The sequence below is a fragment of the Monodelphis domestica genome, chromosome 7, assembly GCF_027887165.1.
Source record: "Monodelphis domestica isolate mMonDom1 chromosome 7, mMonDom1.pri, whole genome shotgun sequence".
In the NCBI taxonomy this organism is placed as follows: domain Eukaryota; kingdom Metazoa; phylum Chordata; class Mammalia; order Didelphimorphia; family Didelphidae; genus Monodelphis; species Monodelphis domestica.
This window is the reverse complement of record NC_077233.1, coordinates 64,053,609-64,080,206: the sequence shown is the minus strand read 5'-3', so window position 1 is coordinate 64,080,206 and position 26,598 is coordinate 64,053,609. Positions and strand designations below refer to the sequence as shown.

The window sequence follows — 26,598 nt, the reverse complement described above, 5'->3', positions numbered from 1 at the left end:
CCCCCACCCACCCCAGATCCATCCCTTGAAGTCCCAGGCCCTGGCAGCCCACTTCCATGAGGTTCAGAAGTTCATAGCACTTGGCTCTTTCAAGCCTGAGCTGTGGTGAAGACCTAGTCCCAGGGGAAAATAGCTCACAGTGTTCAGCCCTTCCAGCCATCAGCAGAGGAGACAGAATCATTGGCTTTCAGAATTCCTAGTCCGCAGGCAAAAAAAAGGCTGGGAAAATGAGCAAACAGCAAAAGAAACACCTAACCCTAAAAATATTAATAAGGAGACAGAGTTAAGCATAGAGTCAATAGGGGATGATGAGATCCAAACAAACACATACAAAACTTCAAAGAAAAATGGAAACTGGTCTCAGGTACCTGAAGAATTCAAAAAAGGAATTTAAAAATCAGATAAGATAGGTCAAAGAAAAATGGGGAAAAGAAATGAAAGTAATACAAAAAGAAAATAGCTTAAAAAGCAAAATTGGTTAACTGGAAAAAGAGTCACAAAAATCCAATGGAGAAAAGAGTTTCACACACACACAAAAAAATTTGACCTACTGGAAGAGGAGTCCAAGAAATCCAATGAACAAGGAGTTAGGCATTTTGGAAACAACAAATGTCAGATATCATCCAAACCTGAGGAAAACAGAAAAGAGCTTTGACTTTTAAAATGGGTTTGGTACCTTTTAGGGTACAATGTTCAGGAGGAAGAGGTAGATGGAGAGTAGAAGGTGGCTTCGTGTAAATGTCAAAATCCACATGTCGCATGTCCCAACTCAATCTACCCCTATCGAGGACAGGTTTCAGGATATTAGTAAATAGAGTATTCTCTTGCCATGTCTAAAATGAAAAGAAAAAAAAGAAGAAACATTGCTGGTATTCACAGAGCAACTAGCACTTGTCTACCTAATTGATGAGGAAATCAATCTGCACATGAATTAATTTACAGAACAACAGATTACCTCTTTTAAATCTTCCACCCGATTTTCATCTGGCATCTTGGGATGTCGGTTTGATTCAAAACTGGTCTGATATCCAGGAATGTGAAATCCTTCTGGAGTAAGCCATAACTTAGATTTGGATTTTGAAAGTTTCAATGGCAAACATTCTGGAAGGACTGAGAGGTAGTCTTTGGAGTAAGTGAATATTTTCCCTTTTTCCTATAAAAAATGTAACCAAATTAAAAACAAAAACCAAAGAATACCAACTTTAGAAAATTACTTAATTCAGTTCAGTAGAATTGACTTGATGGGGTGGGGGGAGGACAAATATTTTGTTGCCATAGTTTTCCCTCTAGGCTCAGATAAATGAGTTTAGTACTATCTATCAGCTTATTAACTGAGATTTTTGCTGAAAGATCAAGAAGTTATCTTCCTTTCCCCCTCTATCCCTAGAACTACATGGGAAATGTGGACTTATTTTGAGTCACAAAAATTTTAAAAATTGGAAGCTTTTGCCCACAGCTTATATTATCATGGGGCTTACATCTGGTCAAAAAGCCTTCAAAAATAATGGGGGGAAATAATCTCTTCTCTCTGTCTCTCTGTCTCTGTCTCTGTCTCTCTCTGTCTCTCTGTCTCTCTCTCTCTCCCAGGCAAGGCTGGAAAAGTAATTTCAAATTTCAAATCCAAGTGTCTATATACACTAAGAAGAAGACTGCACTCACCTTGTCCATCTGAGCAATCAACTTTTGCTTTGCCTGTTCCCCCGAGTTCAAAGTCTGCATGCTGTAGTTATAGACAGACTTCCCATCAGGAGGAAAACATCTGATCGTTTTCACCTCAGGCAGCTCAGAGGTCCTTTTAGTTAGAGATGCTCCAGCAATGTTTTTCTGAAAAGAAATGCCAGAGACTAACCACCTAGGGCTTATATTTTTATTCATGACCTCCATAATAAATTTCCATTTCAAGGCTACCATGATAACTAGTCTATTTACTCAGGAAATGAAGTTGTCATATTTATCCAGATATTAAATTATAAAACTATTATAGTTGCCATCTCAACAATTTCTGACATCTGTAGAACTAGAACAGAAAGAACCTCAGGTCACTTAATCCCCAGTGATCCAATCCAACCAGCCATGATGGAGCAGCTATGTCTAGAGCATGCACTACAAAGATAAAAGGAAGGATGGAGTCTGTCTTCAGGAAATTGACACTGCAGATGAGAACCATGAAATAAAGTCAATGGGGAAAAAATGCAACTTAAGGCCACGTAACAATAATGACCCCGGAGAGAGCTGAGAAAATGGCATAGACCTTGGGTAAGCCACGACCTCTCTGAGTTAACTTGTTCATTAATTTGCTGTTGTTGTTTGTCCGTCATTTAGAATAAGACCAATGTCATCTCAAGAGTGATGTCTTGATTTGTTCATGAACTGGATTCAAGTGAGGCAGAGTTGCACAGTCATGAGCTTCCCCCTTTCTTCCAGAATCACAGAAGTCCAGTGCCAAGGCAAGTCACGATGGCTGGTGATGGCCTGGGACACAGTAGATGGCCTTGGCATCTTCCATGGCTTACCAAACTAAACACTTCCCAGTGCCTGCGTCAGCCACCTTCATGGCTGTTGGAATAAATAAACTGTCCTCATCCACGATAAAATTGGACAGCCATCCTCCCGAGGATCAAGAAAGGGCTTCGAATTCTACAGGGTTGGTTATATAAATGTACACTGCTCTCACCCCTCTTGTCTAAAACATTCTGTAACATGCCTGCAGAGGCAGCCACATGAACCTAGTAAGAGCTACAAAAATGTTAGTTATCTTTATTATTATTATTTGCTCCCCAGGCAATCATCTAAAGTTAGGAATAAAAACAACAGGGATATTCAATGAACATATTACGAAGCAAGGAGGGGGCAAGAATTCCAGTGAGGAAAAAGATTCAAAGTAACTCCAGATAGAAGGACACTTTTTTTTACCTTTTTTCATTCTGCGAACCAAATGTTCCAGACTTTAACCTTCAGATGACAATATTTCCTGTCCATATCATGAGTATTTCTTGCAAAAGAAATATTCCCATAATCAGGGAGGCTTGATCAAAAGTTTATTATATACTATACATACATATACATACAGTATATATCATATATACATTATATACTAAGTGCTATCTATCTCAATCACTACCATAGTAGGTGTTTGGACATAACAGTCAGCATCTTTCTTATAAATTTTCTTTTAACTATTCTTCTAATTCTCTTAATCTAGGAGCACATCCTAAGAACAATGACATTTTTTTGTTGTTTTCACTGTTCTTATAGAATGTGCTCCTAGATCACTTCTTTTATTTTGTTCATGGTGTTTACATGTGGATGTTTTTAAACCCTTATTTTCTGTCTTAGTGACAACTCTAAGACAGAAGGGCAAGGAATAGGCAAACAGGGTTAAGTGACTTACCCAGGGTCACATGGCTAGAACATGTATGATCCTGAGGGAAAATGGAGGGAGAGAAAAGGGGTGGGGGGAAGAGAGAGAGAGAGAGAGAGGGAGAGAGAGGGGGGAGAGAGAGGGGGGAGGGAGGGAGGGAGGGAGAGAGAGAGAGAGCGAGAGAGAGAGAGAGAGAGAGAGAGAGAGAGAGAGAGAGAGAGAGGGAGAGAGAGGGGGGGAGGGGGGGAGAGAGAGAGAGGGAGAGAGGGGGGGAGGGGGGGAGGGGGGAGAGAGAGAGGGAGAGAGAGAGAGAGAGAGTTTAAATTATGTGTGTCTTTGGTTCCCATAACTATTTTAGGTGGTAGAGAATATTTGGATTTTCTCAGAAATGTTCCCTTATCAAGAAGAGAGATGGGGTTCACTGCCAATAGGAGGTGGGTCATAGAGGACTAAAAGAAAACTAACTCAAAGTATAGGAAGGACCAGGGATAGAATTAGCCTTCCATCCATAAAGAAGAGATTCTGCTTTGACCACCCCAGTGACTTTATAAGGACTCCCTTTAACTAAGAGAGAAGAATAAGTACTTTATCAATCTTTGGTCATTACCTGGGACACCAGGACATGACGTCCCTTGTCCAAATTCACACAGCTTGTATGCATCAGAAGGAGCCCTTGAACCCAGGTCTTCCTGACTCAAAGGCCAGTTCACTCTCCATTCCCTGATCCTGCCTTTCTAGAAGGCTGCCAGTAGTTAATTTCATTTACTTCCTCTTTTTTGAAAAGCAGTTTTAAATATTTTTGTTTAGTTATAACTGAATTCAAGAGAAAAACAGTAAATCTTTCAAAATAAAGACCAAAGACAGGTGAGATGAATATCCAGCTATGTGCCATATTGGCTTGGGTATATAGACTATCCTTTAATGTAAGAGCATGTATATGTTGATTTCCTGGAGATGGGCTAGAGCTGGGTCTATAGATTTAGGAATCATCCACAGAGAAATGATTACTAAGACTATAGGAACTGACAAGGTCACTGAAGAAGACAGTGGACTGACTTTATGAACATAATAAAAATGGCAATACTTCCTAAACTGATTTCCAAATTAAGGCCTGTGCTGATCAAACTCACCAGGTATTATATTATAAAAAGCCTGATGAAATAAATAATAACAAAACTCATTAGGATAAACAACAGTTTGAGAATTTGGAGAAATCACAAAAAAAGTAGGAACAAAGGAAATCCAGTATGACCAGATTTTAAACTATATTATAAAACAATAATTATCAAAGTTTCTTGTGTAATATGGAGTTTATTTAATTTCACTCTCTCATTAAGAGCAGAATTTCTATGTTAGAGGGAGTTATTTAATCTCACTTTTAAGAGCAGAAGTTTTAAGTGCAGATTTTATAAGGACAGGTTTCAGTTAAGAGAGAAACTCCAATTTTCTCTGGCTTCTGAGGGAGCAGGACTTTGAGAGTGCTGGGTCAGTTTCTCTATGTCAAGAGGAACTGGCAGTTCATTTTTGGAGAGTTTGAACTGAGATACTGAATTGAGAAGGAGTCTGTCACTGAGAGGTCTATACTTCTCAGTACTCCGCGAGAGCAGGAGCACTGTCTGTATCCTAGTGACAGGCAATTACACCATTTCAGTTGAGGGAGAAGATCGACTTTTAAGGAGGTGTTGGAGATCATAATTAGATTAGGAAGTTGGAAATTTTAGATAGACAAAGTAGATTTAGTTAGGCCTGCTTTGTCAAGCAAGAAGATTCTTAATTTGTTTGAATTTCGGCACAGTTATACAACATAAGATCTATAATCTCCTATTTCCTACTTCCTATTTCCTATCCCAACTCTCCTCCAAATAAATAGTGTCGATGGTATAGTATCAAACTGATCTCTGCAACTTTTATCAGACTCCTATCAATATTTATTAACCATGACATTTGGTACTGGCTAAAAATGAGAAACGTTGATGATTAGAAAAGCCTAGTTAAGCCATGACCAAGGAGCAATTGAACATATTAACCCAGACATTTTACTAAAAACAGTAGCACAAACAACTGGGGGAAAAGCTATCACAAAAACTGGAAAGTAATCTGGAATAGATTAGGTTTAGGCCAATGTCTATATTTTAAAAAGAGCTTCTAATGAATGTTTGATCTTAGCATAAAAGGTCATATCATTAAAAAAAAAAAAGAACAGAGGAGACTAGAAAGAGGTGCCTTTCTGATTCATTGTTCAGGAAAAGACAATTTATAGGCAAATAAAGGAGAGAGATAACAAAAAAAATTTTTTTATTACATAAAACTAAAAAGCTTTGGAACAGAAGTAGGCAGAATCAAGATGGCAGCACAGTAGGAAACGGTACAATGGACTCCTCCCTAAACTCCTCCAAATTGATCTAAAAACCAGACCAAACCCCTGATGGTAAAACCCTTGAAAAAATCACAGTGAGTTATTTTTCTAGCTCAAAGCAGTTTACATAAAGAGAGACAGAAAATTCTGTAGACACTGGAGATGGAGGTACGTATGGTGAGGGTGGAGGGAGTGACAACCTGGTAAAGAATCCACCAAGATGAGAACTCTAGTACATCTAGGCAAGAAGTCCCCACATCATTCAGAGCCACTGGAAAAGTGAAGGAACAAGTGGAAAGGTCAGAAAAGGTATTCTGGGTGATGAATTTTAAAAGCTAAATAGTTGAGCAAGTATTTGAATCTAGAGAGTGACAATCTGGTCAAGAATCCACCAAGATGAGAACTCTAGCACCTAGGGTTGAGGTGGCGCATCTAGGCAAGAAGAAGTCCTCACATCATTCAGAGCCACCTGGAAGGTGAAGGAACAAATGGAAAGATCAGAAAAGATATTCTGGGTGAAGGATTGGAAAAGCTAAGTAGTTGAGCAAGTATTCAAAGACAAGAGGGAACTGCCATGGTGAGACCTACACTTTAGTAAAAAATCACTCTGGTAGCTGTGAGGGGGATAGATTGGAGAGGGAGACATTGAGGCACATAGAACGATTAGGCAGTTGTCTCCAATGGTCCAGGTGAGTGGAAATGAGAATGAACTAAGATGGTAGGCTTAGAAGCGGTATGGATAAGAGATTTGTTGCGAGAGATATTATAGAACTAGAATGGACAAGATGTCACAAAGACTGGATATAGAGTAAGAGCAAGTAAATAAAATATAATACTAAGGCTGGGAATCCGAGTGCCTGAAAAGATAGGGGTTCCCTTAATAGAAACAGAGGACTTGGGAAGAGAACGAGGAGAGAGAGGGGGAGTCAGGGGAAGATGGCAGGCTGCTTTGGGGCACAAAGATGAGCTCAGTTTTGGGTATGTTGAGGCTGAGATTCCTTACAAATATTTGCTTGAAATATCCACTATTGTATACACATATTCTTAGCATCCATATCCTAGCATATAAAGGAATTGTAAACAAATGTAAAAATGGCATGAGTAATATGCATATTTACAGACCATAATATAAGGAAATAGTACCTTAAAAAGGAAATATGAGGGAAACATGCAGACCCAAATGAAGGCTAAGTAACGATATTGTCAAGAAGGAACAAATCTGAAGAACACACGTTGAAGAGAATGATAACAATGTGATACCATATCAATTCTGTTTTTAAAAGATATTTTACTTTACCAATTACATGTAACAACAATTTTCCTCTTGAGTTTTCTGAAGTTATAAGATCTAAACTGTCTTCCCTCCCTCCCCCCCCCCTGGGAAATGGCAAACAATTTGATCCAGATTATTCATCCTCTTTTATTAAAATTGAGGTAGGGGCAACTAGGTGGCTTAGTGGCTGGAGAGCCAGGGGAGAGAATGGGAGGTCCTAGATTCGAATCTGGCCTCAGATATTTCCTACCTGCATGACCCTGGGCAAGTCACTTAATACCCCATTGTCTGGCCCTTACCCCTCCTTCTGCCTCAGAACAGTTAATTAGTGTTCATCTGAAGGCAGAAGGTAAAGGTTATTTAAAAAAGGAAAGAAAGAAATCACCGGAGAACTGACAAAGAAATTGACATGGTTAACAGTTTCCGTAGAGTACGGTTTAAAATAAATCCCCCAAATCATCAGTTTTTCTATATACTATTAACTAAACCAAGAGGAAACAAGAAGAAATACTCACTATAATAATAATAATAACTATAAAATGCATATTTGGGGTTTAACCTACTAAGACACTTTGAGATGTACAGAAATGCAACTACAAAATACTCTTTATACCAATAAGAGAAGATAAAGATACTGCTCATGATCTGACTGTGCTAATTCACTAAAAATGATAAAACTAGCTTGATTCATAGATTTTAATGCTATGCTGATCTAATTACCAAGGGGAGGCTTTATAGGATTAGACAAAAATAATCACATTATTTATTTAGAGTAACAAAGGGACTATAATCTCAAGGGTAGCAATTTAAAATATTTTTATTTAAAATTTTAAATATAGACATGAAGTATAGGTATGAAACTTGAATATAACATAATGAAGTCATATAATAAAGTAGTTACAGGAGAAGGAAAAGAGATACCCTTCACATTTATGTGTAAGTAGATAGTTCTTGACTAACATAAAGGAAGAGGCAATCAAAAAAGACAAAGGAGGCGATTTTGATCAGATAAAACTAAAAATGCTTTTCTTACAAATAAAATCAAGTAAGAGAGGGGGCAGCTGGATGGCTCAGTGGATTGAAAATCAGACCTAGAGATGGGAGGTCCTGGGTTCAAATCTGGCCTCAGACACTTCCCAGCTGTGTGACCCTGGGCAAGTCACTGAACCCCCATTGCCTAGCCCTTACCACTCTTCTGCCTTGGAGCCAATACATGGTATTAACTCTAAGACAGTATTAACTCCAAGACAGAAGGTAAGGGTTTAAAAAAAATCAAATAAGAGAGTAAAAACAATAGCTGTAGAGTAGGAGAAAAATCTTGGCAGCAAATACCCCTAATACTAGTGTGATGTCCATGATATAAAGGAAACTGGCACAAATATATAAGGCCAACAGCCATCTCCCCAACAGATAACAAGGCAGAAGAGCTGTAAGGAGTCACACATCTAGGAAGTATTTGAGTCAAGATTTGAATCTAGGAACTCTCATCTCTTTACCTGGCTCTCCATCCATTGAGCCACTTAGATGCTCCCACAAAACTTGAAAAAAAAATGCTGTAGCCTTACTGTAAAGGCGCACTGCTGATGGAGTTCTAATGGAACAATAGCAGGTGGTACCTACCCGGATGAAGCAATTTGCTGCAGCCCGTTTTCTCTCCATTTCCTTTTTCCATTGGGTATATCTTTCGTCATGTTCTTGAAGCATAGTACCGAAGTCTGGGATGTTTCTTTCTGACTTTTCCATCCTTAAAAGAGCAGATGGCACTGTCTTCAGCGGACTAGACGTTAATAACGACCTCCGTACAGGAATCCCAAACTCTTGGCTCATATATTTTAACATTTCTGCTGAAGGAAACAGATCTCTTTCTATGACATCCCTGAGTTTCTTGCTATGGCAGATGGTGTGGAGCCTAGAAGAGATCATTGGGACAGTTCTTTAATCATCTTCACACTGGTTTGGAACTCCCCCAACCCCAAACATCCCACCGCCACACACCTCCAAAAAGGTCCCATGGTTTTGTCCCTGAGGCTTTATACTTCCCAACACACACATTTCTGAGGCTTCTTCAATTAGGATATGAAAATAGAATACACCCATTTCCTCTCATTTCTCTCTAAAACCCCTACCTCAAACCCCAGCCAGTAGTCAGCCAGTGAAAATAAAATTTTATGTGTATGGAGATTTGGGTTCAAAACATGCAAGTATGTGAACTCTAAAAATGGCCACATTTCTCAATATAACATTTATTGTTCAGTCATGTCTTCATGAGCCCATGTTGGATTTTCTTGGCAAAGATAGATTTCCTTCTCCGGCTCATTTTATAGATGAGAAAACTGAGGCAAACAGAGTTAAGACTTACCCAGGGTCATACAGTTAGTAAGTCAGATTTAAACTCAGAAAGCTGACAGTCTGTTCACTGGGTCCCTTCTAACTGCCCTTATGATTTACTTTATCCTGTTTATTACACTATTTTGTACATTTGTATATAGACATCTAAGGCTTTTAGGTTGGATTTTTCCTTGTATAATATCTTGTTAATTACTGATCCTCCCTTTTTTATTTTTCCTTTCTAGTCTCTTTTGTACCAGCAGATTTGTTAGAATTTGGGGGGGGGGGGTATTTGTTTCTTCTCCCATTCTTCAATTCAGGTATGTTAAGTTTGATATGCTGATTGGGTTTCTGGGTAATATTCACTAATGCTTAGAATCAGAGGACTAGACCCAGAGCCATTTAGATTGAAGAAGGAAAGACTCAGGGTAGGTCTGATTTTTCCAGTTCCCAAAGAGCAAAAGAATCAGACTTGTGCTGTCTGGTCCCAGAAGAAACAATGGGAGCAAGGAATGGAAGTTGCAAAAAGGGAAATTTAAGCTTGCTTCAGGAGGAGAGCTATTCCGAAGTGGAAGGGGCTACCCTGGAAGGTGGTGGTTTTCCCCTTTTAGGTCAAGGCTGGAGGGTCTTTTGTCAATCATGTGGGGAAAGGATTCTTTTCAATAAGTCTGGCTTGGACTCAATGGTCATCTCCACCTCTGAAATTCTATGACTTTGTGAGAAGAGAATAAAAGCTGTTTTTGTAGGGGAGAGGGAGTGTTAATAGTATTGGATTTAGAAGGGTCAACGAGGATGAGAAGTAAAGAACAATTAAGAAGTTATGAAAGACTTTAAAGCCAGTAGTTTCAATATGGTAGCAAGGACAGATATCAGATTACAGGGAGCTGAGTGGTGTTTGGTGAAGAAGTTGAGGCTAATTATTCTTTTTTAGAAATATAGTAGCATAGGGCAAAAGAAATATGTTTAAAGCTTATGAGACCAGTAGGGTTAAAGGATGGTATTTTTTTTTTTTACGGTGAGGGAAATCTGGGCATGTTTGTGAGCAGAGTCAGGGATATGCTGGATCCAGTTCAAATTGGTTCACAAGAACCAATTTTTTTCAGTGTGAAAATTGACTCCTCAGAAATCAGCAAACTATAAATCAGAGCTTGGTTTATTATTCTGTTGACTTCTGGACATTAAAAAAATGGCAGCTAAGTGGTACAGTGGATAGATAGATAGGCTTGAAATTCTAAAGACTCATCTTCATGAGTTCAAATCTGGCCTCAGACACTTACCAGCTGGGTGACCCTTGGGCAAGAGACTGGTCCCTGTTTGCCTCAGTTTCTCATTTGTAAAACAAGCTAGAGAAGGAAATAGTAAATGACTCTAGTCTTTGCCAAGACGACCCTAAATGGGGTCAAAAAGAATTGGACATGCCTAAATAACTAAACAACAAAGACTTAAGAAATAAAGAAAATGTTAACGATACAGATCAAATTTAAGAGTGAATGATGCATACTTTTTTTTTCCAAGAGCTGATTACTAAGCATTTACCAGCACACCCCCTGGGCAGAGGGAAAGATGAGTAAGGGGATAATATATGAAACAAGGTTCTGGAGGAAATGGCAGGAGATAATACCTTAATACTTCCTTTTCCTTTGTCCTCTCTCTATAGTTACAATGTCCCATCAATTCTTATTTCAAAATTTTTCTTGGATTCATCCCTCCCTCTTTATTCTCACCAACCCCCTCATACCAAGGTGCTTCTCCCTTCACATTTGGACCATAGCCACTTCATAACCTGCTGACTCTTTCAATCTTTCTCCTTCAGTTATGTCCTACAGATCAAAGCCAATCTACATCAGTATAGCCTCCAGCAAATACTCCATCCTACAGATTATCCAAAGCCAGATTATTTTAAGATGAACTTCATATTGCCAGTCCCTTGCTAAAAATCTTCTAATAGCTAGAGGATAAATTCCAGAATCTTTGGCCAAGCATTCAAGGCCATTCAGAATCTGACACCATGCTACCTAGCCAACCTCTCTTAAATATTTTATAAAAATATTTCCAAGGAAAATGCCCTTGCTACTGTTAGAGAGAGAGAGCAATCTTAGAGATCACCTAGTTCATCTCCAACCCTATCATCATTGACGAGGGATCAACCAGCCACTGTTTCAGCCTGGTAGATTCTCACTTTCCCCTGAACACGCCATGACCATTTCTGACTCCATGATTTTGTCTATTTTATTTGCTCACTCTGAATCCTCTCTCTCTCCACCATCTCTTCATATTCTATATATCCTTCAAGATCCAACCCAAATCCCCCCATCTCCGCAAAGCCTGCCCCAGTGACACCAAGACTGATGGATAGATGGAAGATTTTTGCCCATTATAAGAACTGGAACAAGTTAAGCCACCTCATCCTTGTCACTTAGAAATGGAGAAGCAGGAGGCTGGCTCATCCCTTGTAAGCAATTATTGGAAAGGGATTCATTTACAGGATCAGAGATGGGTTGGGTGATTTTTAAGATTCCTCTCTTCCTCTAACACTTGTTGAATTGTTTTGTAGTCAGATCTGATTCTTCATGACACCATTTGGGGTTTTCTCATCCAAGTTATTCTACCATTTCCTTCTCCAACTCACTTAAGATATAAGGAAACCAAGGCAAACAAGGTTAAGTGACTTGGCCAAAGTAATATATCTAGTAAGTATCCATGGCTAAATTTGAACTCACAAAGAAGAGTTTTCCTGACTCCCTGTCCAGCACTCTATCCACTGCACCACCTGGCTGCCCCTTCTCTAACAAAGCAAGGGCATCATCTTTAGGAATATTTTTATTTTAAAATGTAACAAAATGTGTACTTCTTTCAGGAAGATATTTAAGCTGCTCTTGTACTCTAGTAGCCAGTTCGAGGTAAAACAGAATATAATGGATTCTAACTTTAACAGGGCTTGTAAAGATGGCTGAGGAACCCATCCTCTGACAAAAAGCATCGACTGTTTTACTATAGATGAAAGAGGTTTGCAGAGATGGATATGGTATAAGATTGAATCGAGATTCGCATACAGACGCTCATGAAACGTTAACTCCGAGTTATATAAAACTTTAAAATTTCCGTCTTCTGAACCTGATATTCTGCAACAGAAGATCACAATAATTAATAACAACAATAAATAAAGCAGTCATTTATATTTTGTTTTAAGGTTTTCAAAGCACATTGCAAATATTCTTTCAGTTTATTATACTCAGAACAGACCTGAAAGGCACTACTTTTATTATTCCCATTTTAGGTGTTTTAATTACCCACAATTTTACAAATTAGGAAACTGAGTCAGGCAGAGGTTAAGTGACTTTGTTCCAGGTTATATATCTGATCAGTTTGAGGTCAAATTTGAACTCGGGTCTTCCTAAGAGCAGGTCCAGAATTTTATCCACCATCTAGCTGCTGAAGAGTGACCATTGGGATTTGTTTCATCCCTTTTGTTTTAGCTGCTCTCTAGTGGACTGCACCACCCACTGAATATTTGATCTGATTGGTTATAATATTCCTTCTTTTCCCAATTGTGTTTCTCTGTGACTTTTGACCATACAGTTTCTAGAAAAGGCAAGCCCCCCTTGAAGAATTTTTCCCAGATGTTTTCAATTCTCCACTCTAAAAATAAGGATCTTTTGTATCTTAGTGAACTATTTGCAAATATTCATGAAAAAAATCTTTACCTAAGTTATGTGTCAATATTCTTAAGCCTTACCTTTCTGGAATGAATTACCAAGTCTGAAATGATGGCTGTTCCTAGCTTTATTAGTTGAATTACCTCTGAGAATCATGAACAGAAAATATGGTACTACTGCATCCTATGGCAGAGGCAGGTGGTTAGAGCTCTAGGCTTGGAGTCAGGAAGCCTGGAATTCAAATCCAGCCCTTGGACACTTCTGGGTGACCTTGGACATGCCACTTAACTGTGTTTGCCTTAGTTTCTTCATCTATAAAAATGAACTGGAGAAGGAAATGCAAACTATGCCAATATCTTTGCCAAGAAAACTCCAGATGGAGTCATGAAGAGCAAGACACAACAAATACAACCGAACAACAAAATGTCCTATGGCCAAAAACTTCAATTCCAAACTTAGCTAAATTGACAATTAACTTATTGGAAATGTAAAGAGAAAATGACTCATGAACATGGAACTTGTTCTAATAATAAAAACAGTTCACATTTCTAGTTTAGAGCTTAGAAAGCACTTCCCTCTCAAAAATCCTGCAATGCCCTCATTTTAAAAGTTAAGAAATAAGCTTGGAGTAATTAAATGACTTGCATGGGACACGTGACAAGTAAGCAGCAGACCTAGAATTTGAACACAGGTCTTTTGTTTCCAAGCTGAGTGTTGGCTCAATTATTGAAGGCTGCCCCTTTCAGCTTAGACTTTAGGTAGCATTCTGTTAAATAAAGCATTCTCCATAGGCTATACAACTTGTTTGGTTATAGGAAATAATGAGGAAGCTCAGTAGACCCTTGCTAGCTGTGGAGCCCTGGATAAATCGCTTAGCTTTCTTGTTCAGTTTCCTCAGCTGTAAAAGGGAATAATATCGACACTTACCTCTCGAGGTTTGGGAAGTGGAAATGATTTTCTTTTTATTTTGCAAACCTTAAAGTGCTACAGAGACACTATTATTATTATATAATCAGAACAAGAGAAGGGTGGGGGGAGTATTTCACTTAGAACTCTTAACCCTGGAGTTTCAGTGTGTTATTTTATTTTAACAGCTATACTGGTATTGGAATGGATTGATTTTAAGTAGTAGAGATATTAGGAAGAGGAAATGGGTGAAGGCCAGCAGGGTTTTGTGTTGGAAACTTGGCCCAGGAATCAGGAGACCTGGTTTAACTAGCACTATTTTGAACTCATCCCATAACCTCGGATAAATTACTTCTCTTCTCTGGAATTCAGTTTCATCATCTGTAAAATAAAGGCACTGAATCAAATTGTCTAACTAGCCCACTTCCATACTTGAAAAGTTCCATAATTTTATCTTTCTGGGAAATCATGGTCATTGTCGTTGTCGTTGTCATCACCATCACCGCCACCCATCATTAACATCACCATCATCACCATCACCATCATCATCATCATCATCACCATCACCACCATCACAACCATCACCATCATCATCATCACCACCATCACCACCATCACAATCATCACCATCATCATCATCATCATCACCATCACCATCATCACCACCATTATAACCATCACCATCATCATCACCACTAATACTGATCACAAGCCAAGCTAGGTGGTTCAGTGAATTGAGAACCAGGCCTAGAGATGGCAGGTCCTGATTCAAATCTGACCCCAGACACTTCCTGACCTTGTGACCCTGGTATTGATCCTCCCAGTTACCTAGCCCTTACCTCTCTTCTGCCTTGGAACCAATATTGGTTCCAAGAGAGAAGGTATGGGTTTAAAAGAAAAGAAAGAAAAGGTATAAGCACTATACGAATGTAAAATATTTCTTTTTTCCAAAAGAGAATTCTCAAAGGAATCAGAATATTTGTATAGGATTATTCCTAAGCCTGAAGTCAGGAAGACCCAAGTTCAAATAATACCACCTCTGACACTTACTAGCTATGTGTCGCTGGGCAAGTCATTTAATCCTGTTTACCTCCGTTTTGTTATCACTAAAATGATCTGGAAAAGAAATGGCAAATCTCTCCAGTATCTGTGCCAAGAAAATCCCAAAATAGATCACAGAGTCAGACATGACTGAAACAACTAAACAACATTCCTTTTGTAGAATCTATTGCAGTCAGACTAGTATCCTCCTCCACTCTCTGCCTCACCAGAAAATAATTTTGATATATGGCGTCCTTCTTTATAATGATCATTGATTATAGAGCTAAAGGGGATCTTGTAGGTCTCTTTACATTTAGATGAGGAAAATGAGACTCCTTGGAGCTAAATTATTTGCCCAGAGTCACAGCAATAGTCTAGTAGGAAAAGCCAGAATTCAAATTCAGGTCCTCTGACTTCAAAGCCAATATTCTTTTTTCACTACACTATGATGATAATCAATATGATGTAATTTTACTAAATGGCACTTTATCAGGGAAAAAGAACTAGCAGATTCCTGAGTTTCCCTCTCTTTTATTTCAAGCAAGCTTGTTGCTTATTTGCTTTGCTTTCCTTTTGTTTTAAGGTCCAGATTTATGATTTCAGCTATTTAGAGAATTCCCAGAGAAAAAACTATTTCCTCCATTGCAAATCTGAAACTCGGTTGCCTATGGAAACTCACAGATTAAGTCAATTAATTGCCCAAAATCACCCAGCCAGTATGTGTCAGAAGCAGGATTTGGACTAAATAAAGTCTCCAAGACTCCATGGCTCAGTATTCACTATGTCAGGCAGCCTCTCAGCAGATTATTTTGCCTTGATTATAGACTATTTGTAAAACAAAACCAAATTTCACAAACTTTTGTGTGCAAGACTGATAAAATATTACTTAAACATTAAGTTAAAAATGAAAGAGAATTCAGTTCTTTCACATAAGGAAATACTACTAGGTGGCACAGTAGAAACCCTGGAATTGGGAAGGTCTGAGTTCAAATATTGCCTCAAGCTCTGACTTAAGCTGTTTGACCTAGGGCAACTGTCTCCCTCAGTTTCTTCATCTGTAAAATGGTAATATGGTAATATCACCCAGAGTTATTGTGAGGATAAAAAGAGATCATATTCACAAAGTACTTTGTAAACCTTAAAGGATAATGATAGCTAATCATATAGCACTTTAAAGTTTGCAAGACACTTTCCAAATATGACCTCTTTATCCTCACCAATATCCCTAGCAGGTAGGTGCTATGTTTTAACCCCATTTTATAGGGAAGGAAATTGAGGCAATCAGAGGTTAGCTGACTAGCTCAGTCATTTGAGTTCATTAGAGCCTGAGGCAAGATTTGAACCCATTTTCCTGCCTCCATGTTTAGTCCTCTTATCCACTATGTGATCTGCCTGCCCACAAATACTAGCTCTTATTATTAACTAAAGTATTTGCTTATGGCATAACAACCCTGTTGTTGACTATTTCAGAGAAATGACTTTTCTTTCATTTTAATGAAGTCATTGCTAATAATACCAATCAATAAAGTGAACAGAGTACCTCCGGCAAGCCTTTAAAAACAAAGAAATAAAAAATACCCTGGAAATAAAACATATCGGTTTCAGAATTTGTAAGAAGAGAAGAATTACAGATAAGTTATGCTCACTTTTAAATAGAATTGGATAGAACCAGTGTTATGAAAGTACTTAGATGAAATATTTTAAATTTTTACAAATATATTCTATGAAGAACTTTTTGCTATCTTCCTGAATTAGCTGAAGACACTAAACTAGGTCCAAACTGTGTTTCAAAAAAAAAAAACCCTACCAAAAAACCTATTTTTAAAAGAAAAAAACTATTAAAATTGCTTACTGATTCTGATATTTCTCCCATAACTGCCTTAATCCATATGCTGCCAGTCCTTCCAAAATAAAGAGGTGAATTTTTCCATCAAATAAATGGAATCCAGTAATCACATCCTGGTCGAGATTTGCCTGTACCTTCACTTTCACTTTAAAAGCTGAGAGCACCTCTTGAATGTCTTGAAGGGGGTACATGTCTAAGTCTAGAGCTTTGGCATTGATTTCGGCAATGGTCTTCAGAAGAGACCCGAAGAATTTGGTTTTTAAAGCATCAAAAATGTAAATTGCACGCCCAAACCGATCACTTGCAATTTCATGTTGGCTCAGTTCCACCGTCAGGGGCACATGTATTTCTATCCTCAGTTTAAGCAATGTGGAAGATTCAAAGTAGTTGCCCATGGGCATCAAAGAAGAAAATGCCTTTTCCATGGGTCTATAACTTCCAGAAATTCTTTTTTCTCCTTTGCTATCCTTTTTTTTGCTAGTAGAATCAGACTTAAATCCTTGAATGGGCACAAACAAGTCCAGTAACTTCTGGCCAAAAAGAAGATCCTTAAAACTGACCTTGGCAATCCCATAAGGATCCTTCTTGTTTGATGGGTCTAAGGCATCTATTATGTCTTGAGCCATGCTGGCTACATTAATTGATTGGTTCATATTTGCATCAGCTGAATCTTCCCCAAATAGGGCAGGAAGAACTAAATATGTGTCTTCTTTTTTATCTCGGTCATGGATTTCTACTTCCATTGGTGGTCCTTCCAGGTATTCACGCAGATTTCTGGGGTTCAAAGACCCTATGAGGATTACATTAACATCCTCAAAATAAACATGACTTCCATAGAGTCGTCCTTGAGTCTGGTGAACAGGAGTGTTATAAAATTTGTATTTGCAGTATACCGGAAAGCATGATTTCTAAAACAAACAAACAAAAGCAAAAAATAAGATCACTTGTATAAGCTCCTAGAATGTTTGTTTCTCCATCCATCTCAATCAGTTTTCTTGACTAAGGGGCCGGGGCACAAGAAATGGCCTAAAATATATTCTCTGAGAAATTTCTATTCTTAGAAATGAAGGTAGAGAGAGTACTGGTAACCAAAGAATGTTAGATATTTTGTTTGGGGTCTTTTTTTTAAGGATCACAGATTTAAAACAAGAAGACCATTAAGTCCAATCCCCTCATTTTGGGCTTGAGTAAACTGTAACCCAGAGATGCTATGGGAATTGTCCAGGATCCCACAGCCAGTAAGTGTCTAAGGCAGGATATAAACCTAGGTCTTTCTGTCTTCAAATTCAATGCCTTCTCCACAGTGCCAGGTTGTCTCTAAAACCTAAAGGAAGACTTCAGGTACATTAGATAGATCTTCTGTGCAGAAGTGATGAGAGGGCTTGGACAGGAATCACATAGAATGACTTACAACTCTATACTGCTGATGGGTTTACCCACTACAATGAGATAACTGGATCCATTTTTGTATAAGCATTAAAAGGAATCAAAAGAGGGCCAAGAGGTAATATCAACCCCCAGAACCACCCTTAGGGGATTACAAATTGAGCCAACTGCCTTGAACACCAAACTATGGGAAGTATCAATCTTTAACATCTCAGTGAATGAGAAGTATTTTCTGTGTGTATGTGAATATCCTAGATCTATGCAGTCACCAAGGGCTATCATCCTATCATTTCTGACCTGAGAAATGCAACAAGTAAAAAAAAGAATGAATTCCTTGGGAGGGATTTCAGTGATGTGGGAGTGGAGACAGGTTATACAGGAGGAAAGAACATCAAAGACTTATGGTGGGGAATAGGCTATAGACAGCAATCCATATGGTAAAGTTAACTCCAAATTAAAAATAAATTTTCACTGTCAGTTTCATGAGATAATTTTTATAGCAAGTTCCAATTAGCAACAACATATAACAATCAGTAAAATGTTTAAGTTTAAATTAAATAAGTCAGGCTATTTAATAATAATAAGATCATTATATATAATTATTATTATTGAGAAAATTATTCCAAATTAATTTATTTTTATTAATTGCTTATAATGTGCCAGGCATAGCCCCACATATACAAACAAAAAATGAAAGTCTTTGACTTCAAGAAGCTAACATCCACCTATAGAAATCTAAGGATATTAGAGATAGGTTATTTGGATATTATAAATTGGGCCTTCCATGGGGTAAGGGTAGGAAAGCTAATAACTCCCCAGTCACACACTATCTCATTGATATAAATGGACCATCCAACAGTATAGAGACATAATTTCTCATTCTGTGTGATTCTAGATTAGGTTCTCCCATCAATTCTGCTGAGAGGATCTATATAATGTCCTAGGGGCCTGTCATATGCAGAATGAGAGAGTATATTGAATAAATACTAGTTAGTTTGGGGAGGGCAGCAACTAGAAGCTAAGGGTTGAGATCAAGAAAGGCGTCATGTAGAAGGAAGAAAATGGTTCACTTAATTCAGGGTTACCAGACCATTTTCTATCATTAATAATGGGGTAAGCTACTAGATAGAGAGACAGAAAATGCCAAAGATATCAAAAGGATTCCTTTGGGGGCAGGGAAAACCAGCCTGAATCTATTGACTTACAGTAAATCATTCCTGATTTTGTCTTCCTTTTTTGTCAGAATGGGGACTGAGAATGATTGGGGAAAAGGAGAAGACTTCAATCCCACACAATATAAAAAGGGCAGTAAGAAAGCAAAAAATGGAGTCTTACCCAGTCAGACCTTCAAATGGTTTTATTTATTTCTTAAATTTAATTTATTCATATTTGAATAACAGATCATATTTAGGGTTTATTTTGAGGCAAGGAAGAGGGGTGGGGAAAGGGGACGGTAGTGTCCAGGGTTTTGAAACCAAGTCACAGAATACAAGAGGAAAAAAGGACATTGTTTTCAAGGGTTTCTTTTTCCCTGGGTGGGTTTGGGAACTAAGGATTTGGGGGAGGCCCCCCAAAATTCTGCTCTAGCTTCCAGTGGGAGTGTTAATAGAATGTTCTTGTACTAATAAAGTTAGAACAACAGAAAACTAGTTCTTCTGTGGGTAGATCAGGAAAAGGATAGGGGATAAGAAGCATTTCACCATTTTTTGTCTTTATGTGCTCTACATTCCTACCAAATATTTCATTACCTGAATCCTACACCTCATTTCCCACCTCTTTGCTTTTGTACAGCCTATCCGTCCTACCTTTAGGGTCTCTCTTCTCACCTCTTGGAATCCCTGGCTTCCTTCAAGGTTCAGTTCATAAACCAACACTGCCATGAAATCTTCCTTTTCTAATCCTCCTAGCTATTGGTATTTTCTGTCTCTCCTCAAATCATCATGCATACCCTTCTCTGATTATACATTTTATCCCCTTCTTATAAAGTGTAAGCCTCCTGAGGGCAGGAATTGTTGAATGAATGAATGAATGAATGAATGAATGAATGAATGAATGAATGGAAAAGCATTTCTTAAGTCAGACTAGCATAGTGGCTAGAAAGTTCTCTTTGCGTCAAAAGACCTGATTTTAAGTTCTACCCAAATCTTAAGCTCTTAGAATTTAGAATATTTTCCCATGGTTACATGATTCATGTTCTTTCCCTCCCCCTCCCCCCCCCCAGACAAAGAGCAGTTCCACTGAGTTTTTACATGTGTCATTGATCAAGACTCTAGGCAACTTTCTAAGACAATAGGGTGTCAGCTTGTATAGAAGCTGTTTCCTTATTTGAATGTTCCTTATACCACTGAAATTACAGTTCTAATGTCTATCCCTTTTTTCCTTTACTATGTGTCAGGCACAGTGCTAATAAATACTGGAGATAAAAATTCAAAAGAGATCAAGCAAGCCTAGCACTTTCCCTCAAGGAAGACACAATGTCCCTAGGAAAATGGCGGCTAGGGAAGGGTAATTTGTTATAGCAAGTCACAGGGAAGTTGAGTAAGCAATAGGGCAGCAAAATTCAAATGTCGATCACCCCTTGCAGACTTCTCAACCTGAAAGATCCTTCTGCAAGGTCCACTCTCTTCCCCCAAAGTTCTACCTGGGGCTGCCATTTTGTGGCGGGCTCCAGGGCAGTTATCATTTCCCTCTTTCCCCCCAGCAATTTTCCTGACTTCTGGACTTTAAAACCACAGTGATCTTCTCTTTCCCTTTTTAGCTCTCTTTTATGTTATCTCCCCCCATTATAATTCCATGAGGGCCGGGTCTATCTTCCTTTTAGCCTAATCATCTATCTCTTGGTGCTTAGCACTGTGCCTGACATGTACAATAAGTTCTTTTTTAAAACTACTTTCCTTCTGTCTTAGAATCAATACTAAATAGCAGTTCCAAGATAGAAGAGCAGCAAAGGCTAGGCAATGGGGATTACAAAGCTAGGAAGTGTCTGAGGCCAGGTGTAAACCAGGTCCTCTCAATTCCAAGCCTGGCTCTCTAACCACTGGGCAACCTAGTTGCTCTGTAATAAGTTCTTAATAAATGCTTGTTTCTTTCCTTTTTCATTCCTTCCAAAAGAAACTATAGTCTTGACTTGCAGATCAAGAGATAAGAGAAGTGGAACCAAGATGGCAGAGGAAAGGCAGAAACCCACCTGATCTCCCTTAAATCTAAATCATTTTAAAATAACACTTTGAAATGAATTCTGGAGTTGTTGAAATCACAAAAGTGCAGAATGAACAAATTTTCAGCCCAAGACAACTTAGAAGATTGGCAGAAAAAAGGTTTGTCACACCAGGATGAGAATGGAAGTCAACATAGAGCTGCTCCTTCCAGCCTGAGCCTTGGTCTTGGGGGCAACTGAGCTGAGTAGTAGCAGCTCCTGGAGTTCTCTGTCCCCAGATGGAAGAGGGGTCAGACAATGGATCAAAAGGAGATTATGGAAGACCCTTTGCTGGCCCTGAGTGCGGGACTCTGACACATTGCCCATAAACTAATCCCAGGCACAGACATGGATTGCCAGCCCAGAGCAAGGAGGATGACTAGAACACCAGAGCTCATTGGCACAGGGGATGCTTGTCCCAGTTTAGGGCAGAAAAGAGTGCTTAAAGTTATTTACAGACCAGATTTGAGCCCAGGACCTCCTGTCTCTTGACCTGGATCTGTATCCACTGAGCTACCTTGCTGCCCCGTCACTACCTTTTTGAGATATGGTCAGGGTTGGATCTCTGGACCAAAATTCAGGAAACTCCGTGTTTTAACATATTCCAAACCCCACTGCTCCCTCTCCTTCCCAGTCCTACCTCCACTCCTCTAATAATATCCCTCATTATCTCCTTCCTTCTACCAGGCTCCTCCTTGCCAGAGCTATGCCCACCCGCTTCCTCTGGGCACTCAGTCTTTTGATTCTCTCCTCTTTCCAACCTTCAGTCTCCCTTTACCCACTGCCTCCTCCCCTGCTGTCCATTTCATTGCCAAACTCTGAAAAAGGAATTGTTACCTCCACTTCCTCAAGGCTTCATTTACTAAAATGTTGAACTTCTTGGAAGTGTATTGCTGATGTACACATCTTGGCTACAATAAGACCTGTCAAAGGAAGTGATTAAGGAAGAGAAACCTATACAAAATGTGGTGTCATATGGGAATAAGAGCAAATGAAGCAGTAAATGATTACCTGTATTTCCTGGGGTGACACAGGACCTATTGGAAGGGAGGTAACAGCCTTGATCTTGATAATCAAAGGGTTTAAATCCTGTTTCTGTTCATCAGTCATAAGTGGGACATCGACTGTTAAATTCAAATAACAATCCAAAATTTTGGAGTTCGTTTCTTTGGCATGACTCAGTACCGTTTTCTCTCCTGTGGAAAAACCCATACACACACAAGGAAAACCTTTATCCACCGCATGGACAAACCAAATGAAGACTATCGCAGGGGTCCAATTAACTGGAGAAGGTGGAACACCTGCCATGGATTGTTTTAAATGAATTTTCATTCAGAACAAGCTAAAAAGCATACATAAAGCCATCAAAGTTTCCTCAAGTGTCCCCAAAGTGCAACTACAGTAGGATGGTATTGACTTCACTACATTTGGCAAGGGTCCTCACCATAAGGTGCTAAGCATTATGTTTATTACACAGTCACCAGCTGAGGAATATTGAGGAAGGGATCCAAAGGTGTTCAAGATGACAATTCGCTCCAAATACCCATTTCTTTGTGCTTCTCAGACAAATCCATTTATAAAACTCCTACTAAGTGCAAGCCTTTCAAAAAGGTCACATATGTACTACAGGAACTCATCTGACACAGATTAAAAACTTCTGTGATACTTGGTTCACTCTGGTTATAGGAAATTCCTTTTTTTAAAATCCCAAAACAAGGGAAATAATTTTTATTAAATACAAAGTATGATTTTTTAAAACATAAGCTGATTTTTTCCCAGACTATTTAGAAGGTAAGCCAGATGCGGTAGCCAATTCAGTTTTCCTGATTCCAATAAAAACCCAATTCTCATATTTAAATTGTCTGTCATCAGATACCATTTACTACAGCATCTTTAGAATTCATCTGAGAGATTCAGATTGGGTCAAGAACTAGATCATTTCTGCCACCTCTCACAACTCTACAATTCTATGATCCTAAGACTTAAAAAATTTTTTTTGGAGAATGTTAGTTAGCTTTTCTGTAGAGAAAACCAAAATAAACAAAAGGAAATCCCCAAGTATTTTGCAACGATTTTTAAAAATAACTGAAAATGATTTTGCGGGTCATAGGGGGAAAAAAATCTATGATCCTGAATAAATATTTTAAACTCAAATGCTTTGTATCAAAGCCAGCAGAGGGAGCTCATTCTATTTGAATACAGCATATTGAGTAGACCTGCAACAATTTTCTTTTTGGCCTGGAAAAACAGAAGGGAAAAAAAATTACCCACTGCTTGGTCTTCTTGCTTTTTAAAAGTTTTATTAAATTAGATTTTGTTTTATTTTATCAATTACATGTAATAAATTTCCACAGCAATTTTCCAAAGTTATATGATCCAAATTGTCTCCCTTCTCCTTTCCTTCCCCCCCTTCCTGGAGTTGGCAAACAAGTCTATCTGGGTTATACATGTATGTCATGCAAAACATATTTCCATATTGTTCACTTTTGTAAGTGAATAATCATACAACCAAAACCCCAAATCATATACCCAAATACACAATTGAAATATCATATGCTTTCATCTGCATTCCAACTCCAATGATTATTTTTCTGGAAGTGGAACGCTTTCTTATTTTTAACATCTTATTTATTATTATTATTTTATTTATTATAATTATATTATTATGTTATAATTATTATAAATAATTAACATTAGTTTAATGGTCCTATTTTTTAATGTCATTTATTTCAATGAAGTAAAATCTATTTGTTCTCTCTCCTACCTCTTCACCTTCCTTGGGGAGAAAAAAAAGTCCTTGTAACAAATCTGCTTAGTCAAGAACACAAATGGCCTCATGTATTGTTTTTCTTTTAAATCTTTTATTTTTTTTTAATTTCTTTTAAAAGATTGTCCCAAATCTATTCTGCATATAACCCACCAACTACAGGCAGGTTTCATTCAGTGCACACGGTTCCTCTAGTTGGCCAACTATTGCACAAAATCCTCATTAATCCATTATGAAACGAATGCTCACCCTAACTTTATGAGATAATGCTGTAATCATAGGTTGGTGCAAGCTGGCATGCCTCAGGTTGGTCACTAAGCCCGCTAGGAAGTTGCCTCCCCCCAAAGGCCAATCTGCTAATCATCCCAGGAATAACAATGCATTTATGAAAATAAATATCTATTAACATGTTTCCTCTGATAGTTTTGCTAAACCAATTAACGCTGCTAACTGGGTCATACATATGAGTAAAACACAATTTGCTCTTTCACTACAATGTAAATACTAATACGGAAAGAATATGGTATTTACATGGTTTTTAATTTTTCTATGTTTTTTTCTGGGCTATACATGTATTATCACACAAAGCATATTTCCATATTATTCATTTTTGTAAGTGAATGTTCTTCCACGTTTATGGAATTAAAAGCTATATATTGACAATGTTTCTTAGCATCTTTGCCCTCTCTTCCACTCTTCCATACCATTCCCTTATTCCACCACTACAGAAGTGGAAAGGGGCCAGACCAGACTGAGTCTCAAAAGAAATTAGGAGTTTCATATTTTTATTTTTTACCAATTACATGGAATAACAAATTTCCACACACATTTTCCCAAATTATTATAAGACTAAATTTATCTCCCTCCCTCCCTCCCTTCCCTTCTCTCCCCTCTCCCGGTGCTGGCAGATGATTCGATGTGGGTTATACATGTATTATTCATGTGAAACATATTAGAAATGAGGGACTTCATTGCTTGTCAACTCTAAGAGTAGGGAAGGAAGAAGCGGGGAGGGAGACAACAAGAATCATATAACTATGGGAAAAATTTTAAAATATAATAAAATTGTTTAAAAATAAAAGAAAGAAATGAGGGATTCCAAAAGGTGAAAGTGAGAAGGGAAAGCATCCCAGGTCAAGGCTATGAGTCTTTCTGATGATTTATCATTTTGTGGCCATGTCTTGTGACCACCATCATTATAATATGGCTGATGGAAGAGGTGAAGAGCTCATATTAGGATTAGAAGTGTCTGCTGCCATCTTCTTGTTTTGTATTATCTTTCCCATAAGGAAAGGAAGTCACCACTAAATGGATTTGCAGATTGGGGAAGCCAACAGAGTTGGTGGAATCAGGTTCATTGCATTTCCCTTAACCTCTCTGGACCTGGTTCCTTAGCTGAAATGTATTCATTGTTTAAGCTAGTTGGGTCTTCTAGTTCTAAATTTATAACCTTTTACTTGGCCATTATGCTCAAAAGTCATTGCTTTGGGAAACCTATAATGGAAGCTCTCTAGTGAGGACCTAGATGATCTCGAAGGTTGCATCCAGCTCTAAAATTCAATGAATCTAAGTTATGTTTTTTGAATATTTCAGTACACTTTTATGTATAGTCAGCAAAAATGTTAATACTACATATATGTCTAGAATATATCCATGCATCCTCATATTCATCAATCAATCATTTTAAGAACAACTATGAAAATTACCTGCAAGAAGAGGCATGAGATTCAACTGCATAAAGAAGATACTCTGATTCCCAATGGGTGGTAATTCTGAATCTTCATCAGAGACTTTATATTTCTTCTTTTTCTTTTTTGGACTTCTTCTTGCATCTTTTCCTTTAACAGTGAAAAAGGAAGGGTCAGTGTGGCGCCAGAAAATAAAATTAAATAGAAGGCTAAAGTCCAAGGTGGCATAAAATAATTCTTGGAATAAATATTTAGGATTTTAACTAGAAATTTCAAACCATTCTCTTCTCAGAATTTTAAAATCTATTGAGACTTAAATACCTGGGTTCCTCAACAAACAAACACTTCATATTCACTAGAAAAACAATCCAAGCTTCATCTGGTGATAGGCATTCATCTGCAAATGTGGGTAGAAATCAGTGGGTTTGAGAACTCCTACTAGGCTTTCCTATGTACTGATGATCAATATCAATGCACAGAAACGGTTATATGAAAATCTACCCACTTCTCATCATCAAATGACATATTCCTTTGGCCTCTGACTTTGGCAGTTTTATTTATGATAGTACAATTGCTTTTTCTGGATGGGTTCATGGGAAAGGGACAAGAAAACTCATCTCCATTTGGCAAGGGCACAAATCTGAAATCATAAATAGAAGCTCAGCATACTAACCTTGGAAAGAAAGTTTTAGCTCATCCACCAAAGAGAACAAAGAGGGAAAAGTGACCACTTAATCACTAAAGAGGCAAAATTTAGTTTAAATACTATAAAATTGCCTTTATAGAGTCAGAGG

At 38.1% G+C, this 26,598-nt stretch overlaps 1 protein-coding gene across 6 annotated transcripts in view; it reads right to left on the bottom strand.

Annotated features, from left to right (window-relative positions):
- The window catches only part of CFAP92 (cilia and flagella associated protein 92 (putative)), an 81,411-nt gene that overhangs the window by 15,728 nt on the left and 39,085 nt on the right, over positions 1–26,598 (bottom strand). For all 6 annotated transcript variants that reach the window (XM_007500337.3, XM_056806576.1, XM_056806575.1 and 3 more), the window contains 8 exons: positions 25,823–25,954; positions 22,361–22,545; positions 16,774–17,675; positions 12,246–12,440; positions 8,611–8,899; positions 1,660–1,824; positions 956–1,153; positions 677–833 (listed from right to left, as the gene is read on the bottom strand). In XM_007500337.3, the coding sequence (XP_007500399.2) occupies positions 677–833; positions 956–1,153; positions 1,660–1,824; positions 8,611–8,899; positions 12,246–12,440; positions 16,774–17,675; positions 22,361–22,545; positions 25,823–25,954 (2,223 nt within the window). The remainder of the gene's footprint in view (positions 1–676; positions 834–955; positions 1,154–1,659; positions 1,825–8,610; positions 8,900–12,245; positions 12,441–16,773; positions 17,676–22,360; positions 22,546–25,822; positions 25,955–26,598) is intronic.